Source organism: Octopus sinensis, linkage group LG9, assembly GCF_006345805.1.
Source record: "Octopus sinensis linkage group LG9, ASM634580v1, whole genome shotgun sequence".
NCBI lineage: Eukaryota > Metazoa > Mollusca > Cephalopoda > Octopoda > Octopodidae > Octopus > Octopus sinensis.
This window is the reverse complement of record NC_043005.1, coordinates 4279216-4305296: the sequence shown is the minus strand read 5'-3', so window position 1 is coordinate 4305296 and position 26081 is coordinate 4279216. Positions and strand designations below refer to the sequence as shown.

Below are 26081 nucleotides of genomic sequence, written 5' to 3'. Positions count from 1 at the left end.
CTCGGCGTGCTAACGTTTCTGCCAGCTCGCCCAGTTTTAAGAATACCATCAGGCTGTCGGGTGCCTTGAGTAGAATCACAAAACAATCAGGTCTCTGGTTTAACAATACCTTTCCCACTTCATTCCACAAGTCTCGGAGGCCCTGGACTTCTTCCCCTGAGAAAGTCTTAAACAACTGATAAATAAAATAAATCCATTCTTCAGCCACCATCAATAAATCAGACGACGAATTCAGTTTAAAGCTGTTCTGGTATTGTCTTGGTCCATCAAAAAAGCTGTTTTGCTGTCAGGTTTTCTTAACAGCTCCTCTGTTGTTAGTCCTGTAGAAAAGCTTGTTGCCTTAAAAGCCTTTAGTTGTTCCAAACTGATCGGCAACAACGTAAAACAAAATAAAATAGGTGGGAGTGATCAGGGTAATCTAAACGTTCATGCCACCCATCAAGTCCTGTCTTTGACAAGTAAAAACAGATGCTTTCTTTACTTTACATCAGCATCTTTGCTGCTGTTTATTATCCAGCTTGTTCCAGATTTCATCACAAGGATATCAGGTTAAATCATTCCGTGATGAAGATACGATGGTACCACTGTAACCCTTAAAATCAACATACTGCATGCAGACACACACACACAACCTCTCTCTTTCTCTCAAACTACTGCTACTACTATTAGTACTACAATATTATGAACAACATCCACCCTGTGTATAAACCTTCAATAATAATAAATAAGTAGAAAAAGAAGGGTTTCAAATTTTGGCACATGGCCAGTAAATTTGGGGTCGGGGTGGAGGAGAGTTGATTACATCAACTCCAGTACTTTAATGGTCCTTTATTTTATCAACCCTGAAAGGATGAAAGAGCTGACTACAATGGGATTTGAGCTCAGGGCATAAAGAACTGGAGGAAATGCTAAGTATTCTGCCCAACATGCTAACAATTCTGCCAGTTTGCTACCTTAACGGTGGAATTCTTTCTACGATAGGCACAAGGCCTGAAATTTGGGGGGAGGGGATATACTTATTGACCCTAAAAGGACGACAGGCAAAGTAAACCTAGGTGGGATCTGAACACAGAAAGTGAAGAGGCAGAAGACGTGCCCCTGAGTATTTTGTCTCACATGCTAATGGTTCTGCCAGCTGACCCTTAATAATAACGACAATAATAATAATCTTTTCTACTTTAGGCGTAAGGCCTGAAATTTTTGGAGGAGGGGACCAGTCGATTAGATCGACCCCAGTACTTGACTGGTACTTAATTTATCAACCCCAAAAGGATGAAAGGCAAAGTCAATCTCAGCAGAATTTGAACTCAGAACATAGAGACAGACGAAATACCGCTAAGCATTTCACCCAGGGTGCTAATCACTCTGCCAGCTCGCCACCTTAATAATAATAATAATAATAATAATAATAATAATAATGGTTTCAAATTTTGGCACAAAGCCAGCATTTGTAAGGGAAGGGGGTAACTTGATTACATCGAACCCAATGTTCAATGGGTATTTATTTTATCAACCCCAACAGGATGAAAGGCAAAGTAGACCTTAGCAATATTTGAACTCAGAATGTGAAGACGGACGAAATGCTGCCAAGCATTTTGTCAACTGGGCTAATGATTCAGCCAGCTCCCCACCTTTGTAATGATAATAATAATAATGATAATGATAATAATAATAATGATGATGATAATAATAATGATGATGATGATGATAGTAGCAGTGCATTGCACAAGAACACGAGAAACAATAGAAATAAGAGACTAACCAAGCTGGAAGAAAAGAAGAAAAAAAGAGAGGGAGATGGCAGAAACCCAAGAGACAAGCAAAAATAACTTGAAGAATGCCAAACACCATATTCTAAACACACCTGAGACACATGGAAGGAAGTTTAGAGTGGAAGAGAATAGCAAAAACGGTTACAAAAGACAAACAACAGGAATGGTGCGAACACAGTCCATCTTTCTCTGGAGTTTTTTCTTTCTTTCTTTCTTTATATTTAATGATTTTGTATTCAAATGGATTTCTTTTTTCTTTGTCTGATGTTGTTAATATGGAAGGGGATGTCAGTTTGACTGTTTACATGTGTTGCTGCTGTTGTTTAGCCCTTGGTCAAGTACAGCTTTGATGGAAAAGGTCTTCCAGCTGTGATCACTCCATTTTGGCTTTCTTTTGCTTTGTTTTCTTTCTTCTTTTTTGCAGACAAAATATTATAGACAACATTATCTAATGTGTCCCTTTTTTTTAACTCAGTAGCTGTTTGATATGAGAGAGATTTAACTGTTATATCTAGCACGTTTAGCAATCACACACACACACTCCCCTGTTAGCTCGCTATTTGCTTATGAATTATGGAACTTTTTCGGTTTTGCTTCTCCCAAACAAAGGGATGTTATATGTCAGTTCCAACCACTGAAACTGATAAGAGGGGAGTGGTGCATATGTGTGTCTAAGCAGACTGAGACAAGAAGAGAATGTATTCTACTTCGGGATCGTGGGAACTTATTAAATGAGAACTAGAGTTGGTCCTCCATCAGTGGCCAATGACTACCATCACTAGCTTGCATTTTTTGGATTGAGAACTAATACTATAAACTGAAAACCACAAAAATATTAGTTACCATTTCATTGTGGGGGGAAAAGCTCAGGGAGTTATTACTTCAGCTGGTAACAAAAGAATTCTCTTTCTTACAGTAAAGAGTAGATTGTATGATGCTTGAGTATGAAGAGTAATGCTGCAGGGTAGTGAAAATTTGGACTTTGAATATGTTTAGCATTTACTTGTTTCAGTCATTGGACTGCAGCCATGCTAAGACACTACCTTAAAGGGTTTTAGTTGAACAGATTGCCCCACCCCAAGACTTTTTTTCTATTATTTATTTTCTGGAACTTATTCTATCAGTTTCTTTTGCCCAGCTGCTAAGTTATGGCATGTAAACAGACCAACACTAGTCATCAAGCAGTGATGGAGGGGGGGGGGCGAACATAAAACACAAATATATGTATGGGCTTCCTTATAGTTTCTACTAACTGAATTCACTCACAAGGCAGTGGTCAGCTGGCTAGGGTTATAGGAGACACCCAAGAGGCCATGCAATAGAACTAAGCCTGAAACATTGTGGTTGGAATAAGAACTTCTTAACCACACAGCCATGCCTGAGGACAGATACTTTCTAATTCAATGAAGCCCTCATTGACTTTCTTAAGTTCTACTTGGAAAGTTAAGTGAAAGTAGAGAAGAAAGTGCCCTTTCCTAGGAAATTTGAGAAAAAGGTGAGTGACTGTGGCAAAAACGGATCTACTCTAAACCTGTGCCTATAGACTGGAGAACAACAGTTGGGTGAGGACTTGGGCCCTTGATGGTCAGGGTGATCTTGGATCTGTGGGATTCTTTGACTGGTCCTCTACAGCATCAGGAAGACTTCATCATTCACGTATTCCCATATTTTGATTACAATGTATACCTTTTATCTCATTTCCTGTTCCTCCCTCCTTCTCCCCATCTTTTACGTAAAGCTCCCACAATTTGATACCCCCGTGGCAAATAAAAGAAATCATCATTATCATTATCATCATCATTATTACAATAGCTTGAGGCAGAAGGCGAGACAAAGTGATTAATATTTCATCCGTCTTTACGTTCTGAGTTCAAACTCTATCAAGGTTGACTTTGCCTCTCATCCTTTGTGGGGAGGTCGATGAAATAAGAACCAGTTGAGTACTGGGGTTGATGTAATCGACCAGCACCCTTCCTTGAAATTGCTGGCCTTGTGCCAAAATTTGAAACCATTATTATTATTATAGAAAGTTGATGACTTAACTCTCTGATATAATATCCAACTACATACGTAAAGAAGTTATTTACTTAGCGTTAAGTTGCATGCAGCTCGTCAAGTACTTAATATTAAATCCTTTATTGCCATTGGCCATAAATACGCAACACATCAACAACATCCAACTACAAAAGCAACAACAATAACAACATCAACAACTGCTCCAATGTGCTTCAAATAACCTCAGGTAGCATAGAGCAGCCATTATTATAAACAAGCTCCTCTCACCAAAAGCAATACTTAATGTTAATATGACATTTCAAAGAATTTATGAGTCATGTGAAGAATAGCGTTGGTTAACATGGAATGTAATTAGGCATGAAAATAAACTATCACACAGGTATATCTCCAAATTGCTTACATTTAAGCATTGTTTAACTTATTTTCTAGTAAACTCTCACCAGTTGAGCATTTCTCATTGCAATTTATCTTTAACACATCATCATCATCATCGTTTAACGTCTGCTTTCCATGCTAGCATAGGTTGGACGATTTTGACTGAGGGCTGGCGAACCAGACGGCCACACTTGGCTCCTATCTTGATCTGGCAATGTTTCTACAGCTGGATGCCCTTCCTAACGCCAACCACTCCAAGAGTGTAGTGGGTGCTTTTTATGTGCCACCGGCATGGGGGCCAGTCAGGCGGTACTGGCAATGACCTTACTTGAATCTTTTTATACATGCCACTGGCACAGGTGCCAGTAAGGCGACGTTGGTAACGATCACGCTCGAATGGTGCCCTTTTACATGCCACCGGCACAGAGCCAGTTGGCTGCTCTGACAACGATCACACTCGGATGGTGCGCTTGGCACCCTACTAGCACAGGCACAAGTGCCAGTAAGGCGATGTTGGTAGTAAGGCAACATTGGTAAGTAAGACAATGTTGGTATCAACACACACATATCCTCATCAGGGGATTTTCACAAAGAAATCAGTTTTAATATAAATTTATATTCAGGAATTCTTTTTTTTAAAATCAGTAAATCATTACTTTACAATGTTACATGAACAATGACGCTGTGTATCAAAGAACACAGTTCTGCTTAACCCTTTTGTTACCATATTTCCATTGAAATACACTGCTATTGTTTCAATAAATTTTGAAAATGAAGAATTTAATGAAATAACTTTTTCCTTTTTAATCTGGTGTTTGGAACATAAATACAGAATTTTGATGGGTTTTTATTCAGATCAATTTGAACAGGAAATCTGTATCATAGAAATAGGAGTGGTCTCATATGGGTTGGTATTTAAAGGGTCAACACCACCACCCGGTCAAGGGGGAGGAGGTCAGAATTTTTTTCTTTTACTCCATTGCAAGCAAGGCCACGTGCTTAAGAAGTTTACTTCCCAACTACATGGTTTCAGGTTCAGTCCCATAGTGTGGCACCTTAGGCAAGTGTCTTCTGCTATAGTTCTGGACCAACCAAAGTGTTGTTAGTGGATTTGGTAGATGGAAACTAAAGCAAACCTGTTGTGTGCGCGCGCATGTGTGTGTGTGTGTGTGTGTGCATGTGTGGGTTTCCTTGTCCTGACATCATGTGACAAATCATCATCATCATCATCATACAAGCAGTGGCAAATGTTGATCGTCAAAGTTCCATGAAAAACATGTCTGGGCATGAGGAAATATTACCTTGCCTGGGAACAAGTGAAAAATAGTTGCAGGAAGGGAAGCTGGTCATAGAAAATCTGCCTCAATAAACTCCATTCAACCCAGGCAAGCATGGAAATGGAACACAGACGTATGATGATGATGCAACCATTCATACCAGACTGTTGCCCTAAGTTTACTTATCTACCAGTGATTTTTTCCCTTACAGCTGTTTAGGCTAGGTAATCTGCCTCATTAATCTCACCTGTCTGGGAAGAGCCTACACAGGTCATACTGTCACTGACGCCCTAAATTATTTATTACCAAAAATATAATAAATGACAAACAAATGAAAAGAAAAACATGAAAGTGATTAAGCTGCCTTTAAGCGATTCTTTGATGTTGTAAAACATTAGGAAAGAGAGAAATTCTTCAAAAAAGGAAAGAAAAAAAACCTTGTTTATTTATGAAAAGCTATAATGATATTTTAGCCTTCTTTTCTATGCTGGTTGGTGTTGAATGCGTTTGCAATAAAGCCTGTCTCCATTCATACTCAGTTCTATATCATCATATCATATATCTACAAGGTATGACACACATAAATCTGACATCTAAACAACACTTCATTCAGAAAGGGAACCTCCATATAACCATTTGATCTGTTGTAATAAGCAGCCAAATTCCTCTCAAATCTTATTCAACTACTTTAAAAAGAAGCTGGGGGTGGAGGTCACAGTGGATAATATAGTCCAAGTTGTGTTAAAAATAAAAATAGACAGGACAGTCATAACTGGAATATCTTTGACCAGCCATGTAACTGGATCAGAGCGGATTTCAGGATAAATAGCAGCTTCCCAAATCCTTTTTAGTCTTCCTAAAGATTCTCACAGATGGTGCCTCTGATGCATAGCACCTTCAAAGTACGCTCAATGCATGAAATCCCTGACATAGCGGCACCTTTGACACACTGGTGTTTGGAACATAAATTAACATGAAATTTTCCTGGAAGGCTTTTAGGTAACTTTAACCCTTTTGTTACCCCATTTCTGTCGAATTACAATACCTTTTGTCTCGATTTGTTTTGAAATAAGGAATTTAATAAAAATAATAATAATTATTATTACCAACGTCGCCTTACTGGCACCTGTGCCAGTGGCATGCGTAAAAAGATTCGAGCGAGGTCATTGCCAGTACCGCCTGAATGGCCCCTGTGCCTGTGGCACGTAAAAAGCACCCACTACACTCTTGGAGTGGTTGGCGTTAAGAAGGGCATCCAGCTGTAGAAACACTGCCAGATCAAGATTGGGGCCTGGTGCAGCCATCTGGCTCACCAGCCCTCAGTCAAAATTGTCCAACCCATGCTAGCATGGAAAGCGGACGTTAAACGATGATGATGATCATCATAAGTGTTTAGAACAGAAATAAACATGAAATTTTGCTAAGAGATTTCAATTTGCATCACTTTAAAACAGGAAGTTTGTGTCATAGAACTCGTGTGGGTTGGCGTCAAAAGGGTTACTATGACTATTCTGTTGTAGTAACTTTTGAGCAAGACACACAACTTACCTAGTTCCATGCTGCTAGACTAAACTGGAAACCCTCCGTCCTCCCACCCCACCACCCTAAAATAATAAAAGACAGCCTCTCTACCATTAACTACATCACAATTCAGAAATTAGCAGAAGGAAGGGCATCCAGCTGTAAAAACAAATGCTCCAGCAACGACCTCACCCATCGAAGTAAAAGTAATTCAGTTAACAAAAACAAAAAACAACACACACCTACACACCATCCATACTCTCTCTCTCTCTCCCACTTTATATCTATCTATCTATCTATCTATCTATCTCTCTCTCTCTCACACACACACACATACTTTATATCTCTACTCATCAGATAATTTGATATCTAGCAGCAAATTTAATGTGCACTTCTCTGTTTAAGACAGTTGGGTTTGATTTGGGGGAGATTTTTGGTTGGTATTTCTAGCAGACTGAGCAATGCAACCACAGAGGGCCTCCTGTTGGCATATGTGAGACAGTGTGAATTCTTGTTGTTGTAGTAGTAGTAGTGGTGGTGGTGGTGGTGATGGTAGTAGTAGTAACAAGTATTCCCTGGGGCAAGTGATGACAAACAGTGAGTAATAAACCTGTTAACACTTGCAAATCAAAACAAAACAAAAGTCTTTAGAGAGAGAGAGAGAGAAAGTGAGTTACAGCAAAAGTAGGAGACACCAACAGATCCACACAAAGAGACTATGGCAAGGAGCTAACAACAAAGCAGCTACCTGCTCACCCCATCTGGTAGAAATAACAGCAATGTCTCCCTCAAAATCACATCCTACTGACTAAACCAGTGATTCTCAACTGGGGTCCACATGACCCGTGATGGTGGTGGTGTTGGTGGTGGGGGTCCATATAAGATTTTGTTGTTAAAATTTATGTCCAAATAAACTGGTTATATTCCTGCAATACACAAAATATTTCAATGATTTTTTTTTTATACCAATTCCTAAATAATAAATAATTAATCCTTTCGCATCCAGATTTTTCTGTCATCTTGTGGATTTAAGATTTGGATGATGAGATTGTTTATTTTTAAAACGGCATTGTAGGGTCGGTGTGAGAAGCCAGATCTGGCTGGATTGGGCATAAAACAAGGTATTTTGGCCAGAAATGGCCTGTTTAGATGTCAAAGTGTTAAAAAAATATAATAGGTTTTTGTTTTTTTTAAACATTGAATAGCTGTGAGGGTCCATCCAAGTAAAATAGGAATCAAAAGAGTCCTAAAGGTTTAAAAAATGGTTGAAATTCATTGGTCTAAGCAAACAAAAAAAAACAAAATGGATAAAACTAAAGACACACTGTGTGGTGTTGGCATGGAGTGGGGGGGATCCTAAGTAAAAAATTATTGTAATTGAAAAACAAAATAATGGGATGATCAGGTTATGTGGCTAGAATGCCCTTCATTATAGGTTTCTTCAGCAAGAGCTGACACGGGGCTAAACAACAAGACATTGGCCTGGCATCAGTTATTGATGCTGGACAAGGTGGACTGTCTTTTTCTTCTTTGTAGACAACTCTTGGATGATTCAAATACACACACACACACACACACATGTAGGGATTGAAATAAACCTCTCTCACATGGGGGATAACAGTGAGACAACACTCATCATAGCTGGTACACTGGGTATTGCTCAAAAGAGAAATAAACAAGAACATCTATACTATAACAATAATAATAATCCTTTCTACTGTAGGCACAAGGCCTGAATTTTGGGGGAGAGGGAGACAGTCAATTACAACAACTCCAGTATGTAACTGGTACTTATTTTATCGAACCTGAAAGGATGAAAGGCAAAATCGACCACGGTGGAATTTGAACTCAGAACGTAACAATGGACGAAATGCTGCTATGTATTTTGCCCGGCATGCTAACGATTCTGCCAGCTCACTGCCTCAATAATAATAATAATAATAATAAAAGTAATAATGATGATGATGATGTCCCAAGGTTTGCTACATAGCTAACCTACCCCCCCCCCCCACCTCACCCACCGAAAATACAGCAGCCCAGATAACACACATTCTGTACAGAATTCCCTCAATATATTATAATCCAACTTACATAATATACACATGGAAAAAAAAAAAAAAGAAATGAATTAGCCCCCATCCCCGAAAGCAGCATAGAAAAAGAAATTAATAATAATAATAGATAATAGCAAACAAACAGATGTAGACAACAATTGCCTCCTCTGCCTCCTCCTCCTCCTCACCATCATCATCATCACCTCAGTTGCTAACGATTAAATGAAAGCACAGAACACGTGAAGTACACCCAAGATACTTGAAATAAAACATTTGTAGAAAGTCAAGTGAGAGAATAAAGGAAGAAGTCATTCGTTCTACTTTGGCACAATGCCAGCAATTTTAGGAGGAGGGGGGTGTTAATATCAACCCGAGTATATAACTGGTACTATTTTATTGATCCTGGAGGGAGGAATTATGTCTGGAGTAGAATCATCTGATGAAAATATTGTAAGCAACAGAATCGATTTGTTGGGAGAGGATGGTTTTCAGAATCAATCAACATAATTCTCACATAAAAATGTTACGGCTGTTCACAAAGTTCATCATGGCTCTGCCTTAACGACATAAAAATAATCTGTGTTATACAACACTTGCACACAAGAGCACAACTCCTATATAACACGCAACCCTTTCCTAAGACAATATACACACACATGTACGCACACACGCAGACAAGCTATATAACTATTGTGTAATTCAATATATATACAACATACATCATTGCTAGCTCAGCCACAAGCGTAATAAGTATCGTATAAAAATCTGTTGGCTGAAAGATAATTAGTTTTGAATTAAGATAGCCATTTGCGTCATAGTTAATGACAACACATCACGAGAGGGCAAATTAACTGAGGTGTTTTGTCTGGAGAGAATGTCCATGTCATCATTAACACGGAACATCCAGAGGAGACATTTATCTCCAAACAAATGCTGCAGTTAATCGGCTCAACATGATGGTTTTTGCATTGAATAAATACATAGATGTAATGGGACAGGCATATTACACACACAACACTATTGGTGTCTAACACAAAAATACACTCCACCACTGCTGTGTAATGCAGGCAAAAGGCGAAGTGGCATTTCATCCGTTCTTATGTTTTGAGTTCAAATTTCATCAAGGTCAACTTTGCCCTTCACCCTTTCAGGGGTCAATAAATCTAGTACCAGTTGAGCACTGAGAGTAATGTAATTGACTAGCCCTGCCCCCAAAATTTCAAGCCTTCTGCCTAGAAGAGAAAGGATTATTATTATCATTCAAGTGGTGAACTGGCAGAATCGTTAGCACGCCAGGCGGAATGCTTTTGGAATTTCTCCCAATTTGAGGTTCTGAGTTCAAATTCTACCAAGATCAACTTTGCCTTTCATCCCTTTTGAGCATCAGTAAAATAAGTACCAGTTGCGTACTGGGGTAAATGTAATCAACTTACCCCCTTCTTTGAAACTGCTAAAGCGGAAAGTTGGCAGAATCGTTAGCATGCTGGACGAAGTGCTTCGCAGTATTCTGCCTGTCACAATGTTCTGAGTTCAAATTCCACCAAGGTCTACTTTACCTTTCATCCTTTCAGGGTCGATAAAATAAGTACCAGTTGAGTACTGGGGTTGAGGTAATTGACTCAACCCCCACCACCAAATTTCAGGCCTTGTCCCCAAAGTAGAAAATATTATATACCAAAAGAGAGCCACAGCTAAAGATTTTACCGAAAGACACACAGTATAGAGTGATGCCAAATAAGACTGCAAGACAACAACAGATGCAGAATGTCTGAAATGTGTGTGACTTCTAACCATTTCATGCTTAATTGCTGTTATAGGTTTGCTACATCAAAGAGAACTGAGGTTAATTAACAACATGACAATTTAGCAAAGAAGACAACAGTCACGGCTTGCCCGGCTTGTTTGGCAGCCAAGTTTTCTCATACCAGTTAAAAATGTAAACAACAGCTCTAAAGGCTGAGCTTAGTCATTCAGCTAACATTCGACATGTTTAGAAAACTTGAAGAGAAAGAAGACTTGGGGCTCGACAACAGCAATTTCACAAAGCACAGACATTTGAGTGTCATTAGCATAACACCAATGTACAGTCACCATCTGGCACAATAAGCAACTTTTTTCTAAAAACAAAGATTTTGTATTGGTTCAGTCTGCCTACCTGACAATGTGTACCTGTCTACCTTTCACATTGTGACCAATGGATATCGGTGATATTCAGATATCCACCTTCTATTGCTGACATCAAGTTAAGGCCATGGTATAAATTCAAACGGTATGTGAAATAACATTGTGTGTGAGTAAATATATTCTTTTATTCTTTTGTTTCAGTCATTTGACTGCGGCCATGCTGGAGCAGCACCTTTCATCAAACAAATCGATCTCAGGACTTATTTTTTGTAAGCCTAGTACTTATTCTATCGGTCTCTTTTGCTAAACTGCTAAGTTACGGGGACGTACACACACCAGCATCAGTTGTCAAGCGATGGTGATGGTGGTGGGGGGGACAAACAGACACACACACACACACACATATATATATGACAGGCTTCTTTCAGTTTCCATCTACCAAATTCGCTCACAAGGCTACTTTGGTCGGCCCGCAGCTATAGGAGACATTTGCCCAAGGTGCCATGGGACTGAACCCGGAACCATGTGGTTGGTAAGCAAGCTACTTACCACACAGCCACTCCTGTGCCTCTATAAACAACACACTTATGTATGTGTACACACATATATATTCAACACACACATCACAAAATAACAGTTGCAATCATATCTTCTTGCTATCAGACACAGAATGTGTGAGAGAGAGAGGGAGGGAGAGAGAGAGAGAGACTTTCTGGTTAAAACTGAAGGTGAAAGGACACCTAAGCGTCATTTTACCTTTAGGGGCTGACCATTGGAGTAGTTGGGGGTGGCAAAGGAGAGGATCTTCAGCAGTAACCAGCTGAGTGATATTGCAGTGGTTATTAAAAATAAAATATAAAAAAAAACAAATGGTAATGATTGTGATGATGATGGAGATGATGATGATGATGGAGATGCTGAGAACAAAGATGAAGACCAGGATGACAATGACGAAAGTGAGAATGGAGACGGAGGTGATGATGACAACGAATCCAATAAAGATGGTGGGGTGATGAATAATGAGGAATATTAAGATGAAAATAATAATAATGATGATGATGATGATCTGAGAGGAGAATCTTAACTGTGGTTTGAACAATGAAAGTTTTGATTCAAGAGTTTAAAGTCAGAGGTCAAAGGTCAACATTTATACTTGTTCCTAGAAGTTCCAATTGCTTTGCGAGAATAACTTAAAATAGCTTCAAAAGTAGCAGAGATAGAAAGAGAGAGAGAGAGAGAGAGAGAGAGAGAGAGAGAGAGAGAGAGAGAGAGAGAGAGAGAGAGAGAGAGAGTTGTTATTTTTCTGTTACACCAAAATCTAGTGAACTGATAGTGTACACCATGACACAGAGAAAGTAAACTTAGATACACACACACGCACACACAGAGACACACACACAGACGCACGCGCGTGCGCGCACACACACACACACTCTCTCTCTCTCAGCAGCCATATCATGTTCTGTGTTCTGGTAAAAAGATACCACTTCAAGAGTGAAACACGATACCAACTCAACGGTTCCATTCTTCAACCATCCTCCTGCACTGAAGATGATGATGTATTAAAACATAATCTCTAGTAATTCCAGCCAATGTTGTAATCAACCAGATTAGCGGAACGGGTGGGGTGCAGCATATAAAAACAGAAATTACACCCATCAACAGAGGTGTAAGTCACACACACACACACACACTAAGACTTCATTTAGTCTGTTTGGTTTTGCTTTATTATTATTACTATTAGTGGTAGCAGTAGTAGTAGTAATACTACTAAGATGGTGAGTTGGCAGAATTGTTAGCACATCAGACAAAATGTTTAGTGGCATTTCTTCAAGCTGTTTATGTTCTGGGTTCAAATTCCATCGAAGTCAACTTCACTGTTCTTCCTCCCTGGCTCAATAAAATAAGTACCAGTTAGACACTGGGGGTCAATATAATTGACTAGCTCCCTCTCCCAAGTTTTCAGACCTTGTGCCTGTAGTACAAAGAATTAATATTAAGGCAGCAATCCGACAGGATTATCAGTGCATCAGACAAAATGGATAGTAGCATATCTTCTGGCTCATTACATTCTGAGTTCAAATTCCACTGAAGTCAGCTTTGCCTTCTATTTTTCTGGGGTCGATAAAATGAAGATCATTCAAGTACTGGAGTCAATGTAACTGACTTGTCCCCTTCCAAAATTTCTGGCCTTCTGCTTATAGTAGAAAAGATCATTATTGTTAAAATGGCAGGCTGGCAGAATTATTAGTGCGAGTTCAAATTCCACTGTAGCTGACTTTGCCTTTTATCTTTTTGGAGTTGAAGTAAAGTACAAGTACTGACACTGATGTCATTTACTTGATTCCTTGGCCTAGTGCCAAAATCTGAAGCCATTATTATTATTATTATTATTGCTGCTGAAACATTCAAGTAGTATCAAATATAATTGTACAAACCACCAAGTTACAAGTTCATTACAGAAAAGTCTTATCACCACTGAGGATATTTCTATCTGATGTATGTATAGGTGTATGTGAGCATGTTATGAGAACACACACACATACATATACACACAAAAATGAATTTACATATACAGATAAATGTATACATACCTATATACACATTTACAAAGACATGCAGGCATATACACATATATACATGCACACACACACACATGCACGCATACATACACATCATATATGCATGCACGCATACATACACACACATGCATACATATATACACACACATGCATACATATATACACACACATGCATACATATATACACACACATGCATACATATATACACACACATGCATACATACACATATGCATATACACACACATATATGCATCTACACACATCATATAAGCACACATACATACACATACATACATATATGTATATACACACATCTCCATAGATGCACACATACAACACACACACATATACACAAGCAAACACAAGAGCCAAACAGAAAGTCCTGAATCTCAATCTTCAGAGAATTCTGTCCTTTATTTAAGCAAAAGGTGGGTTGAAGTGACAGAAAGAGGACAAGAGGAATGTCTGGCTGCATCTAGGCTTGCTGACTGTCTTTCATTTGTCTGGCATTGATAAAACAAGCACCAGGTACCTACTGGTGTGGGTGGCAGTGATGGGTGGAAAGCGTTGATTCAGTCGGTGACAGTCCCCACCCATTTACAAAATGGGTAGCACTGTACCCTGTACAAGAAATTATTTCATGTCTGGGTCATCAAAGTGTGGAAGATGCCAAACTGTCACCCTTCATGCTATTCCCCAGGGCTGTAAGCGATAACAGCACAAGCACTGAAGTAGATAGAGTGTGTACCACACAGGGTAACCCACAAGTTTGCAACCCCACACCCCAGGCCCACAAGCCTATACAACAGCACCAAAAGCACGGCTCTCATAAAAGCATTGCCTAAGGCAGATCTCCCCCTTTGGCGTAAGGGTTCCAGCCAGGAATTGAAACCGAGTTGTAGATATATGGTTTGCAAAAAACTTTACTGCCGTATTATGCATTGAATAAAGTTGCACAGATTTATAGCGTTGGGTTGGAAGAATAGAGTTACATTTAGAAGGTTAAGTTAAGTTTTCATATTAGAAGAAATAAATTTGAACAAAGGTAAAAGATCAAAGAATGAGAATTCCTCAAATAAGAATGGTCTTCCATATGTAAAGAATTTTTAAAATACGGTTAATAAAAAGTCAAATATATTAGCTGGAAAAAAAAAAAAAAGAACAGCCTAAAACTGTGACATTTTATAAATGTGTGAGAGTTTTTTTTTTTTTATATATAATGCTTAAAATACTTAAAAGGGTGAGAAAATAAAATACGCAGAAAATTGTTTCTTCGCAACAAGATTAAAAACAAGTTAAATAACATTGTGTAGTAAAAGATGTCTGGTTTTAATAGTGAGTACAAATACATTTCAGTAAACATATTATATATATATATATATATATATATATATATGTATATATATACATATGTAATGTAGGCAAAAATTAACCCTACCTGTTTCTCATGAAGCTGGAGTTGTGCAACCAAGCAAGATTTTGCCTTTGAAAAAGCCATATTTTAATAAATAAGTATAATTCCAATGTAGTGCCTTTTCTTTTTTTTTTTTTCCCCTTCTCTCACACACACTTCTTTTCAAAGATAACAATACGTCAACATGTTGATATATAAGTCTGAAGAAATTTTGGATAGGAGTAGTAGAACAGAACCCGACCAACTACCTGCAACACTTTGGTGCTACAGGTGGAGGGAAAACAAAATATAGAATGGGCTATTTTGGTGAGGAACAAACAAGCAACCAGCTACTGACCCCACTGGCAATTCATCCGCAATGAAAGTTGTGTAAGAAGGTGATATACTTTTTTTCTTTTGCAGTAAACAGAACTTGAAAGAAAGACAGGTAGAGTGATACATACAAAGAGATGGAGATGGAGAGAGAGACAGAGAAGCAGGAGGTGATAATTTACAGACAGACAAAAATGCTAGACTTGTTGTTGATGTTATTAGTTAGACGTTAACTACCCGTCACATCACATCAACTCCAAGATATTGGTTTTCAGCAGAACAACATAGGAATGGTAAGGAAACTAATCAAAGTACGGTGGAATCTTGCACCAAGTTAAAGGTTTATAAATAAATAAGTGACAAAGACGAGGAAGATTTTCATAGAGAGAGAGAAAGAGGGAATAAGGCGTAGCTAGTATCATTTACCGAAAGAGAAGAGGATTAAATAACGGCGTGAAGAAGAAAAAGATTTGAAGAAGAAATGCAAAACCAAAGAAAAAGAATTAATGGAAATGTAAAAGAAAACGAGAAACTGTGAAGTCTGGAGTTTAGATTTTACATTCTTAGAAATACTCTCAAATATAAATTATCTTGATTCCTATCAGGTTAAAAGAGAGGATTAGCTTAATATCAACATTTGTCACTGTTGGAAGATCTGACAAAACCATAAAAAATATCTAAATCTGCAACAAAGCATCATTTTATTTGTTCCATCACAGTCCAGACTGTCTTTCTACCATTTCTACTATTAAAGTGTTCTATGGGCCAACCTTGGCCTTACGAGCTCACTAATGACCAACACACACTAACTTCTTCAGCCCAGCTTATGTAACCAACTGAATGACCAAACTATATCAGTGGAACCAACTCTGTTGAACAAATCAGTTTTTGCAACAAATGAGGTCTAACCAGGTGATATGATACCATAACCTAATTTAAGTTTATTGTCATTAAAACCAATTGTTCTACGGTTGCCCATTCTCTTTATTTACCAAACTCCACTGACTTACGGGATAATATATTTTACACAAGAGGCATAATATGACATATTTGGAGAAAGAATCCCTAAGTAACCAACCGGGAAAGCACATCTTTAAACTTCCGTATCCATCCCTGAACTGCTATTAATAGTACCAGTAGCTGTGATAATTATGAAATGTAATTAACAGTACTTAACCCTTTTGATACCAACCTACCCAAGATCACCCTTAGTTCTAAGATACAAACTTCTTGTTTTAAAATTTTCCATCAAAATTTCATCTTAATTTATGTTCCAAAACATCAGTCTAACAATAGTTTTTACCACATTCTTTATTATTTTCAAAATTTATTGAAACAAAATCAGTGAATTTTCAACAGAAATGTGGTAATGAAAGGGTTAAACAAGCAGTCTATCAACTTCAGAACTGGATTGATCAGGATTTTAGTTATCAAAGGAGGATTTAGTACATTCAGTCTTTTATTCTTCATCAGTATGCTTGAGACACCTGCTTTAATTCTACCCAGTAACTACATCTGCATTGAGAATTCCTTGAACTTTTTCTTTTTACTTGGACATTACTGTTATGTTTTGAGACTATTGGGTTAAGGATATTTCTTAGAGTAACTGCGTGTCTTTCAGTTCAAATTCCAGCAGTAATGAGAACAGTGTCACAAATACCTTGTCCTTAATAAAGGTTTCAAAGGTTACAATGAAGATGAGGAGCTAAGGACTGAGCCTTGTTGAACACCTGCATTATCATCACCATCATTTAGCATCCATTTTCCATGCTGGCATGAGTTGGAAAGTCTGACTGGATCCTATGGGTTCAAGGACTGCATTATGCTCCGGTGTCTGCTCAGACATGGTTTCCACATCGGGATGCTCTTCCTAATGCCAAATACTTTACAGAATGTACTGGGGGCTTTTCCGTGTCACCAGCACTAGTGTGATCGCCATGCAGCTTACAAGACTATAAAACCTAACAGAGGTAGCTTTATGCTAGGAGATGAAGGATTAAAGTATGAAAACAAGGGGTCAGAGCAGAACAGGTTTGTTGCTGTAGAGAGGGGCTGCTTGGTTACATTTTGGAAGAGAAGATAAAGCTGATTGAGGTGGAGTCCGGAAGAGATGAAATTAGTGGTGATGAGGTGAGTATCTTCATGCAAAGAATTCCTAGTCAAGTTTAGCACATTCACACTTGGTGTAGACAATCCTTGGGATTCATTTATCAACATTTTACCTCCTTGTTCTCAGTTGGACAATAAGATATAGAACAGCCAGTTGAGCTCTTGTAGAACATTAGTCAATGAGTTTGGAGGCCACTGAGGGGATTATGCTTCACTGAAGAGGTTTAATAAGGTTGAAACATAACCTGAATTGACACCACTGGTGACAAAAATCAAGCTCACTTTCCTACCTCTCCACTCTGCATATTTTTTCCTTTTCTATTTTACCTGATTGAAATTACAGAAATTCTCTCCCTTGCATGCTCTGAGAATAATATTCATTAACATAACTTCTCATCAAAGTTATAATTCTAATAAATTAAAAATTATTTTCAGTGCACCATCTCGAGTATGAAAGCTGGTACTTAACCAACAGTACTACCACTTCAACGGTGGTCAAAAGGACTTTACCATTTTAATGATTCTAGCAGAGGTTCTTGCAACTTTGTCATACCCTGAACTGTTTTGCCCATTATTTACCCCCTAAACTTTACAGCCGACTCTCTAAGTAACTCCTAGTCCTCATGGTACTTTTTGTTTGGTAATCTACTCTCATGACACTTCTGTGTATTTGTCAATACAGATACCTTCCTACGACAATGTGTGTGTGTGTGTGTGTGTGTGTGTGTGTGTGTGTTTGTGTGCACATACAAACATACATACATACGTCCATCCATCCATACAGCCCAATACATTCTGGTTTAACTTGTAGCTTGGCTTCTGGCCAGGTAAACCAGTTATTTCACCTTCTCTCAATGTGTGTGTGTGTGTGAGAGAGAGTATTTAAACAGAGGGAGAAAGAGAGAGAGAGCAGTTCTTGATATTTAGAAGTTGAAAGTGATCTAAGATTTTCTTCCATCGCCCCCCCCCCTACAACATGTAGAAACAAACAATCTTATGGAAGTTCAGCTTTTCTGTTTTCATGTTACAGTTGCCACAACGCTCACCTACATCCCACCGCCATTTCCATTGCTACCATCTGTTTAACGCTTCTTCAATCAGGCACCGGGATTTGAAAGGGCTTCAAAAATCACCCCACATCCCTCCCTAATATTCTCTCCCCAGGGATACTTCCAGACCCTGAAATTCTGAGCATTTCAAGGTCTACCTCCTTTGATAAATTTTTACGCTGCCTTACAGAGCACTACTACGATCCAAATAAATTCTTTCTTCATTTTGTCACTGCCACCCCCACCCCCCACAACCCATCCCTCCTCCTCATCATCCTCCTCAATTCTTTCTAAGTCATCCAATATGCTATATGATTCCAAAATTCTCTTTTATTCCAATCTGTTTCCATTACCTACATTGTACACACCATTCCACATTGAACTTGGTTTACTAAAATATTCGATATTAATCTATGCGTCTGTAGACACATGCTCACACAAACATGGATTACTCTACCACAGACAAGAACCTGGCCTCCATTTGGGGGGGGGACAATAAAACAATATAACAGATATGTAACTGGAAATAGCTTGATGGCTACAACGGAAAACTTGCCAAGGCTCTTTCCTAGATTCAAAATAGTTTGCAGAGCATTTTGGAAAGTTGCTACACAGGAATCATTTTTCAAACTTATATCACCGTAAGATACAACATGTAATTCTTTTACTTGTTTCAGTCATTTGACTGTGGCCATGCTGGAGCACCGCCTTTAGTTGAGCAAATCGACCCGAGGACTCATTCTTTATAAGCCTAGTACTTATTCTATCGGTCTCTTTTGCTGAACCGCTATGTTACGGGGACATAAACACACCAGCATTGGTTGTCAAGCAATGGTGGTGGGGACAAACACACACACACACATATATATATATATATATCATCATCGTTTAACATCCATTTTCTGTGCTAGCATGGTTGTATGTATATATATATATATATATACACACACACACACACACACACACACAACGGGCTTCTTTCAGTTTCCATCTACCAAATCCACTCACAAGGCTTTGGTTGGCCTGAGGCTATAGTAGAAGACACTTGCCCAACATGCCATGCAGTAGGACTGAACCCAGGACCATGTGGTTTTGAAGCAAGCTTCTTACCTCAAGCCATGCCTGTGAAAAATTATTCACTAATAATTTATTATTCTTAAATAGTACAGGTACAGGTGTGGCTCTGTGAGGTAAGAAGTTTGATTGTCAACCACACAGCTTCAGGTTCAATCTCACTCTGTGGCACCTTGGGCAAAGTGTCTTCTACTAAAGCCCCAACCAACTACCAAAGTAGATTTGGTAGAATCAGAGAGAAACTGGTGTGTGTGTGTGTGTGTGTGTTCGTTCTCGTGTGCACACACACACATGTGAGTGCACATTTCTTCGTCTTTGCATCACACAATAGTTGTAAATGAGTGGCGTTCATTTCCAGCCTTCCATAGGAACATGTCTGACCATGAGAAATATTATCTTGCTTGGAAATAAGTGAGGGCAGGTGACAAGGAATAGCATTGGGAAATCTGCCTCAAGGAATTCCATCTAACCCACACAAGCATAGAAATGTGGCCATTAAAAGGATGAGGATGAATCTAGCAGTCTCTCTCTTCGCTTGTACCCAGTTTACAGATCAGCTATACATGTACCACTTCTATTCCATCAGCTACAGCAATAGCTCTTCACAGACACAAAACACTATATCCGACTATTCTAAATTAACAAGCTGCTGCTCCTACAAGATCTGCTGTTGACCCTGCTGGGATTCTCATCTAATCATTCTACATTAAAAATAAGCCACCAACCCTTTCCTCTTGAGGAATTCTGTGATCTGAAACAGCCTGGTTAAGAATGAATGCATTCCAAACTGTAGTCAGCTGAAAATGTCAACTGTACTAAACAAACCTAATCTTTCCTTAACATTTGTTTATACATGGGGACAGCCAATGGAATTAACTCCTTACTGCACACCAAAAAGGATCTACAAAATCTAGGACCCCCACTACCACCACCACATTTTTTTTTTTTATCTAACCTTTTTGTTACCATATTTCTGCTGGGAAACACTACCTTTGTTTCAATTAATTTGGAACTAATGAAGAATTTAATAAAATAACTCATTATTAAGCTGGTGTTTGCAATGTAAATTAAAATGGAATTTTGATGGAAGGTTTTAATTTAAATCAGTTTAAAACCGGAATTTGTATCAAAGAACCAGCAGCAATTTCAGTCAGTTTGCTTGAATATAACATTTAAGTAAATGTAATATGAAAGATTTACATTAAATGAAATTAAAACATACAGAGTAAAAGAATTTACTAAGGAAACTGTATATACAAAAAAAGGGGGTCACACCAAACAACCCAAACTAATATTTATCAACAACTTGTTCTTAGAAACAAAACTGCCCTTACCAAATCTTCATTCATAGAAACCCTTAACCCTTTTATTATCATATTTCTGTTGAAATACTCTACCATTGTTTGAATTAACTTTGAAAATAATTAGAATTTAGTAAAATAATTCATTCTTTTTTCTGGTGTTTGGAATGAAAATTAACAAAGTTTCAACGGAATTTAGATCACTTTAAAACAAAGTCTGAATGAATGATAGAACCACAAGGCAGTTTCTAAATGGTTTGTATTACTTCAAAGCAAGTAATTGTTTCATAGAGCCAGGGCTGTCATGGGTGGGTTGGTATCAAAAGAATTAAAATACACGAGAAGTCACTCTGTACACCCACATGGTTACATCATTTGTACCGGACTCAATTTCTGTCTCATTTTTCTGTTTCGATGTGAATTACCCCCACCCCCATTTATGAGTACTTTCTTCAGTTTAGATAATTTTAGAATATTAACCAGTTCTGTCATGAGCACACTGTCAGTTACAATGGCAAGAATTCTGTTGATCTGGTCAACCAGATTATCACGCTGGTGGTTGAGCATTCCACAGACATCTGTACTCTTAAGATAGACCTCAGGGAGATTCAGCATTACAGGATGCAACACGACACTCTTTGAATTTGCAGGTAGAACTCATTTTTGCCAGTTGAGTGGACTGAAGCAAAATGAAACAATGTTTTGCTCGGGGACACAACATGCCAGCAGGAATCAAACTCACAACCTTATGATTGTGAACCAAATACCCGAACCACTGAGCCACACACCTTCACACTTTCTATATATATATTGTGAAGGTGTGTGGCTTAGTGGTTAGGGGTGTTAGACTCATGATCAAAAGATTGTGGTTTCAATTCTTGGACTGGTTTGATGTGTTGTGTTCTTGAGCAAAACACTTCGTTTCACATTGCTCCAGTCTATTTAAATGGCAAATCTGAGTAATCCTGCAATGGTCTGGTGTCCCCTCCAGTGGGTAAATATATATATATATATATATATTTGGAACAGACAAAAAGTCTATCTTTATTTCTTCTTTTGCTGGTGTCTCAAATTTAGGTTAAATCAGTGTTTCTCAAAGGGGAGGCCTATGGGACGGTCGGACAAGTTGTTTTGAGAAAATTTGGTTTAAGTGTTTGACAACTTAGCGCTGTCCATTGGATGGGGGGGGGGCGTTTTGCTCGTGTATATATATATATATATATAAATACACATTTAACACATACAAATTTATGTCTATTTTTTTCCTTCTTCCTCTACCATAATAAAAAAAGTATAATGTTTAGCATCTGGTTGAAAAGTAAGTGTAAAGTGAATGCTTACTAACTTACTAACAATATTTTATTTTAAAATAGTGCAAGGATAAGAGAGAAAGGCATAGTACTTATTTATGCTATTTCTAACTATTTTATTCCCCCCTCCCCCCATCAGACAAAATGATTTAGCTGTGAGAATCAGGAAGATTCTTAAAAACAAAACACACACAGGTGTCCATCCTTATGTACACATTTACAGCTGTAACACTCCCAAATACACAAACACACCTTTCTTTTTTATTAATAATAATAATAAAGTGTAGATTAATATTATATCCTCATCACAACCCAATAATAATAATATCCCTCTCCTCCCCTCCACCTTCTCATTAGTCCCATCATTATTCCACCACCACCAACTTCCTCCTCTTCCTCCTCCTCTTTTATCTTCTGTATCCCAGACATTAAAATGTCTGCTTCACTAGTAATAACTGCTCAACATCAATATCTAAATCTGTTGCTGTGATTTAACAGTTAATGAAGTCAGACAGTACAAAAAACAAAATAACAAAATACAACACGAGAAAGTTCCAGAAGAAATGTTCCAAAAAAACAAAAAGAACAACTCTGAGGGGAAGACGGAGAAGAAGAAAGAATGAGCAGAGACTCTTTGGAAGGAAGAAATGAACAAAAATTCACATCCATATATGGGGTGGTGATGGTGACAGGGGTGACGGTTCTCCATCACTCAACAATGAGGATTCACTTGTTTGATCTACTGAATTATCTGCCCCTAAATTAAAACACAAGTGGCTGAGTATTCCACAGACCTGTACCTTTCATGTAATTCTCAGATAGAATCCGTTTGGTGCAGGGTGTGTCTAACATAGCTGTACCTTTTAAATTAAAGATATACAATAACCCCTTGCCATATTGCAGTTCACCTGTCGCAGTTCATTATTTAAGCTTACCTTGATTCCTCCGTGGTGTTGTTTTGCATTTATAATAAAATAAATATAGACAAATTATAAAAATAATTAAAAAAAATATACAGTACAGTTCTGTTTCTACTTTGCAGATTTTCACCTATCGCAGAGGGTTTTGGATCATAACACCTGCAATAGCCAAAGGATTACTGCAACCCATCTGATGGGCTTCTGCACAGTTTCCATCTATCCAATGTCATTCACAATGTAATGTTAACTTGAGGCTACAGAAAATGATATTTGTGCAAGATGCCATGCAGTAGAACTGAACTCGGGACCTCACGGTTGCAATGCAAACTTCTTAACCATTCAGCCATATTGCACCAACGCACATCCCTGAACGACAAATTTGTTTGAGACTTCACTTGAAAGATTCATTTGGCTGCTATTCTGACCCTCTCACTTGTGTATATTCTGATAACAAGGAGCTGAGTGAGTGCATGTATGTATGTAAGCATGCATACATACATAGTATGGTTGATAGCTGTATTTTCTTCTCTGCTGGCTGTTAATGTTAGATAGGTTGTGTGTAGACACTGACCACACCCAAGTTTGAATGTTCAAATACTTAATCCACATCATTATATTTACAAATGTACATCCCATGAATTAATGGAATAACATTCAATGAACATAATGGTTAGGAGTTTTCTGTAATACAACTTGCTGGATAATATAATGAAAATAGTGCAAGGAATTTAAATCACTACCTATAATTATAATTAATGCTCGTTACCCAATGCTCCAGTTTAAAGTTGGGGTCATTTGTTGAGTATGACATAAGCATGTTACATAAGTGAAAGTGACAGTAGAGGGAGAGAGAGAGAGAGAGAGAGAGAGAGAGATCAACTCACATTAACAAGAGATTCCCCTAAGATGGCTTAGCAAACCCACACTAATGTGACAATTTTCTTTTTAGGAAAAGTAGTAAAATATAACAGAACGATAATATGTGAGATGGCAACACTGGGTGGAGGAAAGCTGTGAAACAAAATATAATGGGAAAAATAGATTTTGCTGCAGAGATTCAAGTCTTACGATGTAAATAAAGAAAAAAATACTTACTTGGAAATGTAGAATAATAGTCCATATTAGTCCTAGAGTTAATTTAGGGTTTCCATCAACTATTTCATCAGCTCGAATATTTACAAGTTTGATCTGAAATGAACGGAGTATAAAAGATTTAAATTCTAAGAACAAAGAAAAGGGAGGGACAAATATACATGTACAGTAGTACCTTATTTTACGAGGGGCCGCTTTACGAGACCCTGGATTTATGAGGTTTATTTTCTGTTTATGTGATTTCACTTTATGGGTATTCTCCAGGAAGGAATAAACTTGTATAACGAGGCTTTACTGTATTTATATATAAGTTCTACAAACATCTACAGATGCAATATTTAGTCACATCATCAGCATTGTATCCTAGGGTTACTGGATGTTTCAGCTCTTACAACATACACCTCCATCCAGGTGACCTAGCCGAGGTTGATCAAGTCTAGGCCTGTGTCCAAGTGGAATTCTGCTGACTCCACTGATTATGACTATTCAACCAGAGCCATCTGGAGGCTTTCTTGGCCTCCTCTACATTATTCTTGATGATGATTTGTTTGCACATTCCTGTAATGCCCAGGGATTCATAGGTGTTCACTCTGGAAATTACCTCTGAAGCCTTAATTGGCAAACATTTGTGTCTCGACATATCACACACACACACACACACACACACACACACACACACGATGGGCTTCTTTCAGTTCCTCTACCAAATCCACTCACAAGGCTTTAGTCAGCCTGAAGCTGTAACAGAAGATACTTGCCCAAGATGTCATGTAGTGGGGCTGAACCCCAAATCTTGTGGTTGGGAAGCAAATTTACATATATACAAGTGTGTGAGGGTGTGGAGGGAGGGTGTTTCAAACAGCAGTTCGAGTCCACACCACTTCTATTTGTGAAGTAAAAAAACTTTAGTGAGAGATAAAAGGGAGACAACCTTGATGTTGCTACGCAGCCACCACTAAATTTTAAACCCCCCCCCCCATTTCTCCTTCAGATGTATTGACATCAACATTGCAGGTTCCAGTCTGACACAGGGAGTGCAAAGGAAAACTATACTCATGGCTCTAGCCATCAACTAGGATTACTCGCTTTTTGAATGAGGTTGGGTCCATATTGTTGTGATTTAGGAAAAGGGCCAGAGATTTCTAGTAGGGATATGTCATTCATAACCAAGACAGAGACATTATCTATAGTCAAACATCTTCAGCAGACCTCATTTTTTCCAGGATGTCCAAGATATTATCAACAACCCCAACAGGTTGATGAAGGACCACTGTTGAGCAACCTGTGTTGCAGAGTTCACTAACACAACGAGGAAGGATTGTTCAAACCCAGCAAAGTCTGAGACAACCATGAAATCATGTGATCCACCACCACCACCACCACCACACACATCATGTGGTCCATTAACTGTTCTCATTTGAATCCTCTGAGCTGCAGCATCTGTAGTTGTGGTGTGGTGGAACATAAAAACAACGGATGAGTGTAGATGCAGAGAAAAAGCGACAGTTAGACATGTTCTGTCAAGTTGCAGACTAGAACTTGAAAGATATACATGGCGGCATAATCAAGTCCTTGGAGTCATAAGCGCAGCACTCAAGGAGAAGATCGAGAGGTACAATAGGGGAGAGTACCCAAAAGTGGAAAAGCGCAGGAAAGTATACTTCCACAAGGAGGGAAAAGGATATAAAACCGGGCCTACAAGTAAAGTATACGAGATAGACAAAAGATGGAAGGGATACTGGGAGGTGGCCACGGACTTGGAAAGACAAGTAGTATT

General features: G+C 38.4%; 1 protein-coding gene across 1 annotated transcript in view; it reads right to left on the bottom strand.

Annotated features, from left to right (window-relative positions):
- Positions 1-26081, bottom strand: part of LOC115215546 (microtubule-actin cross-linking factor 1) — a 318219-nt gene that overhangs the window by 205298 nt on the left and 86840 nt on the right. Inside the window, 1 exon segment of the mRNA XM_036505700.1 lies at positions 24308-24400. Coding sequence (XP_036361593.1) covers positions 24308-24400 — 93 coding nt within the window.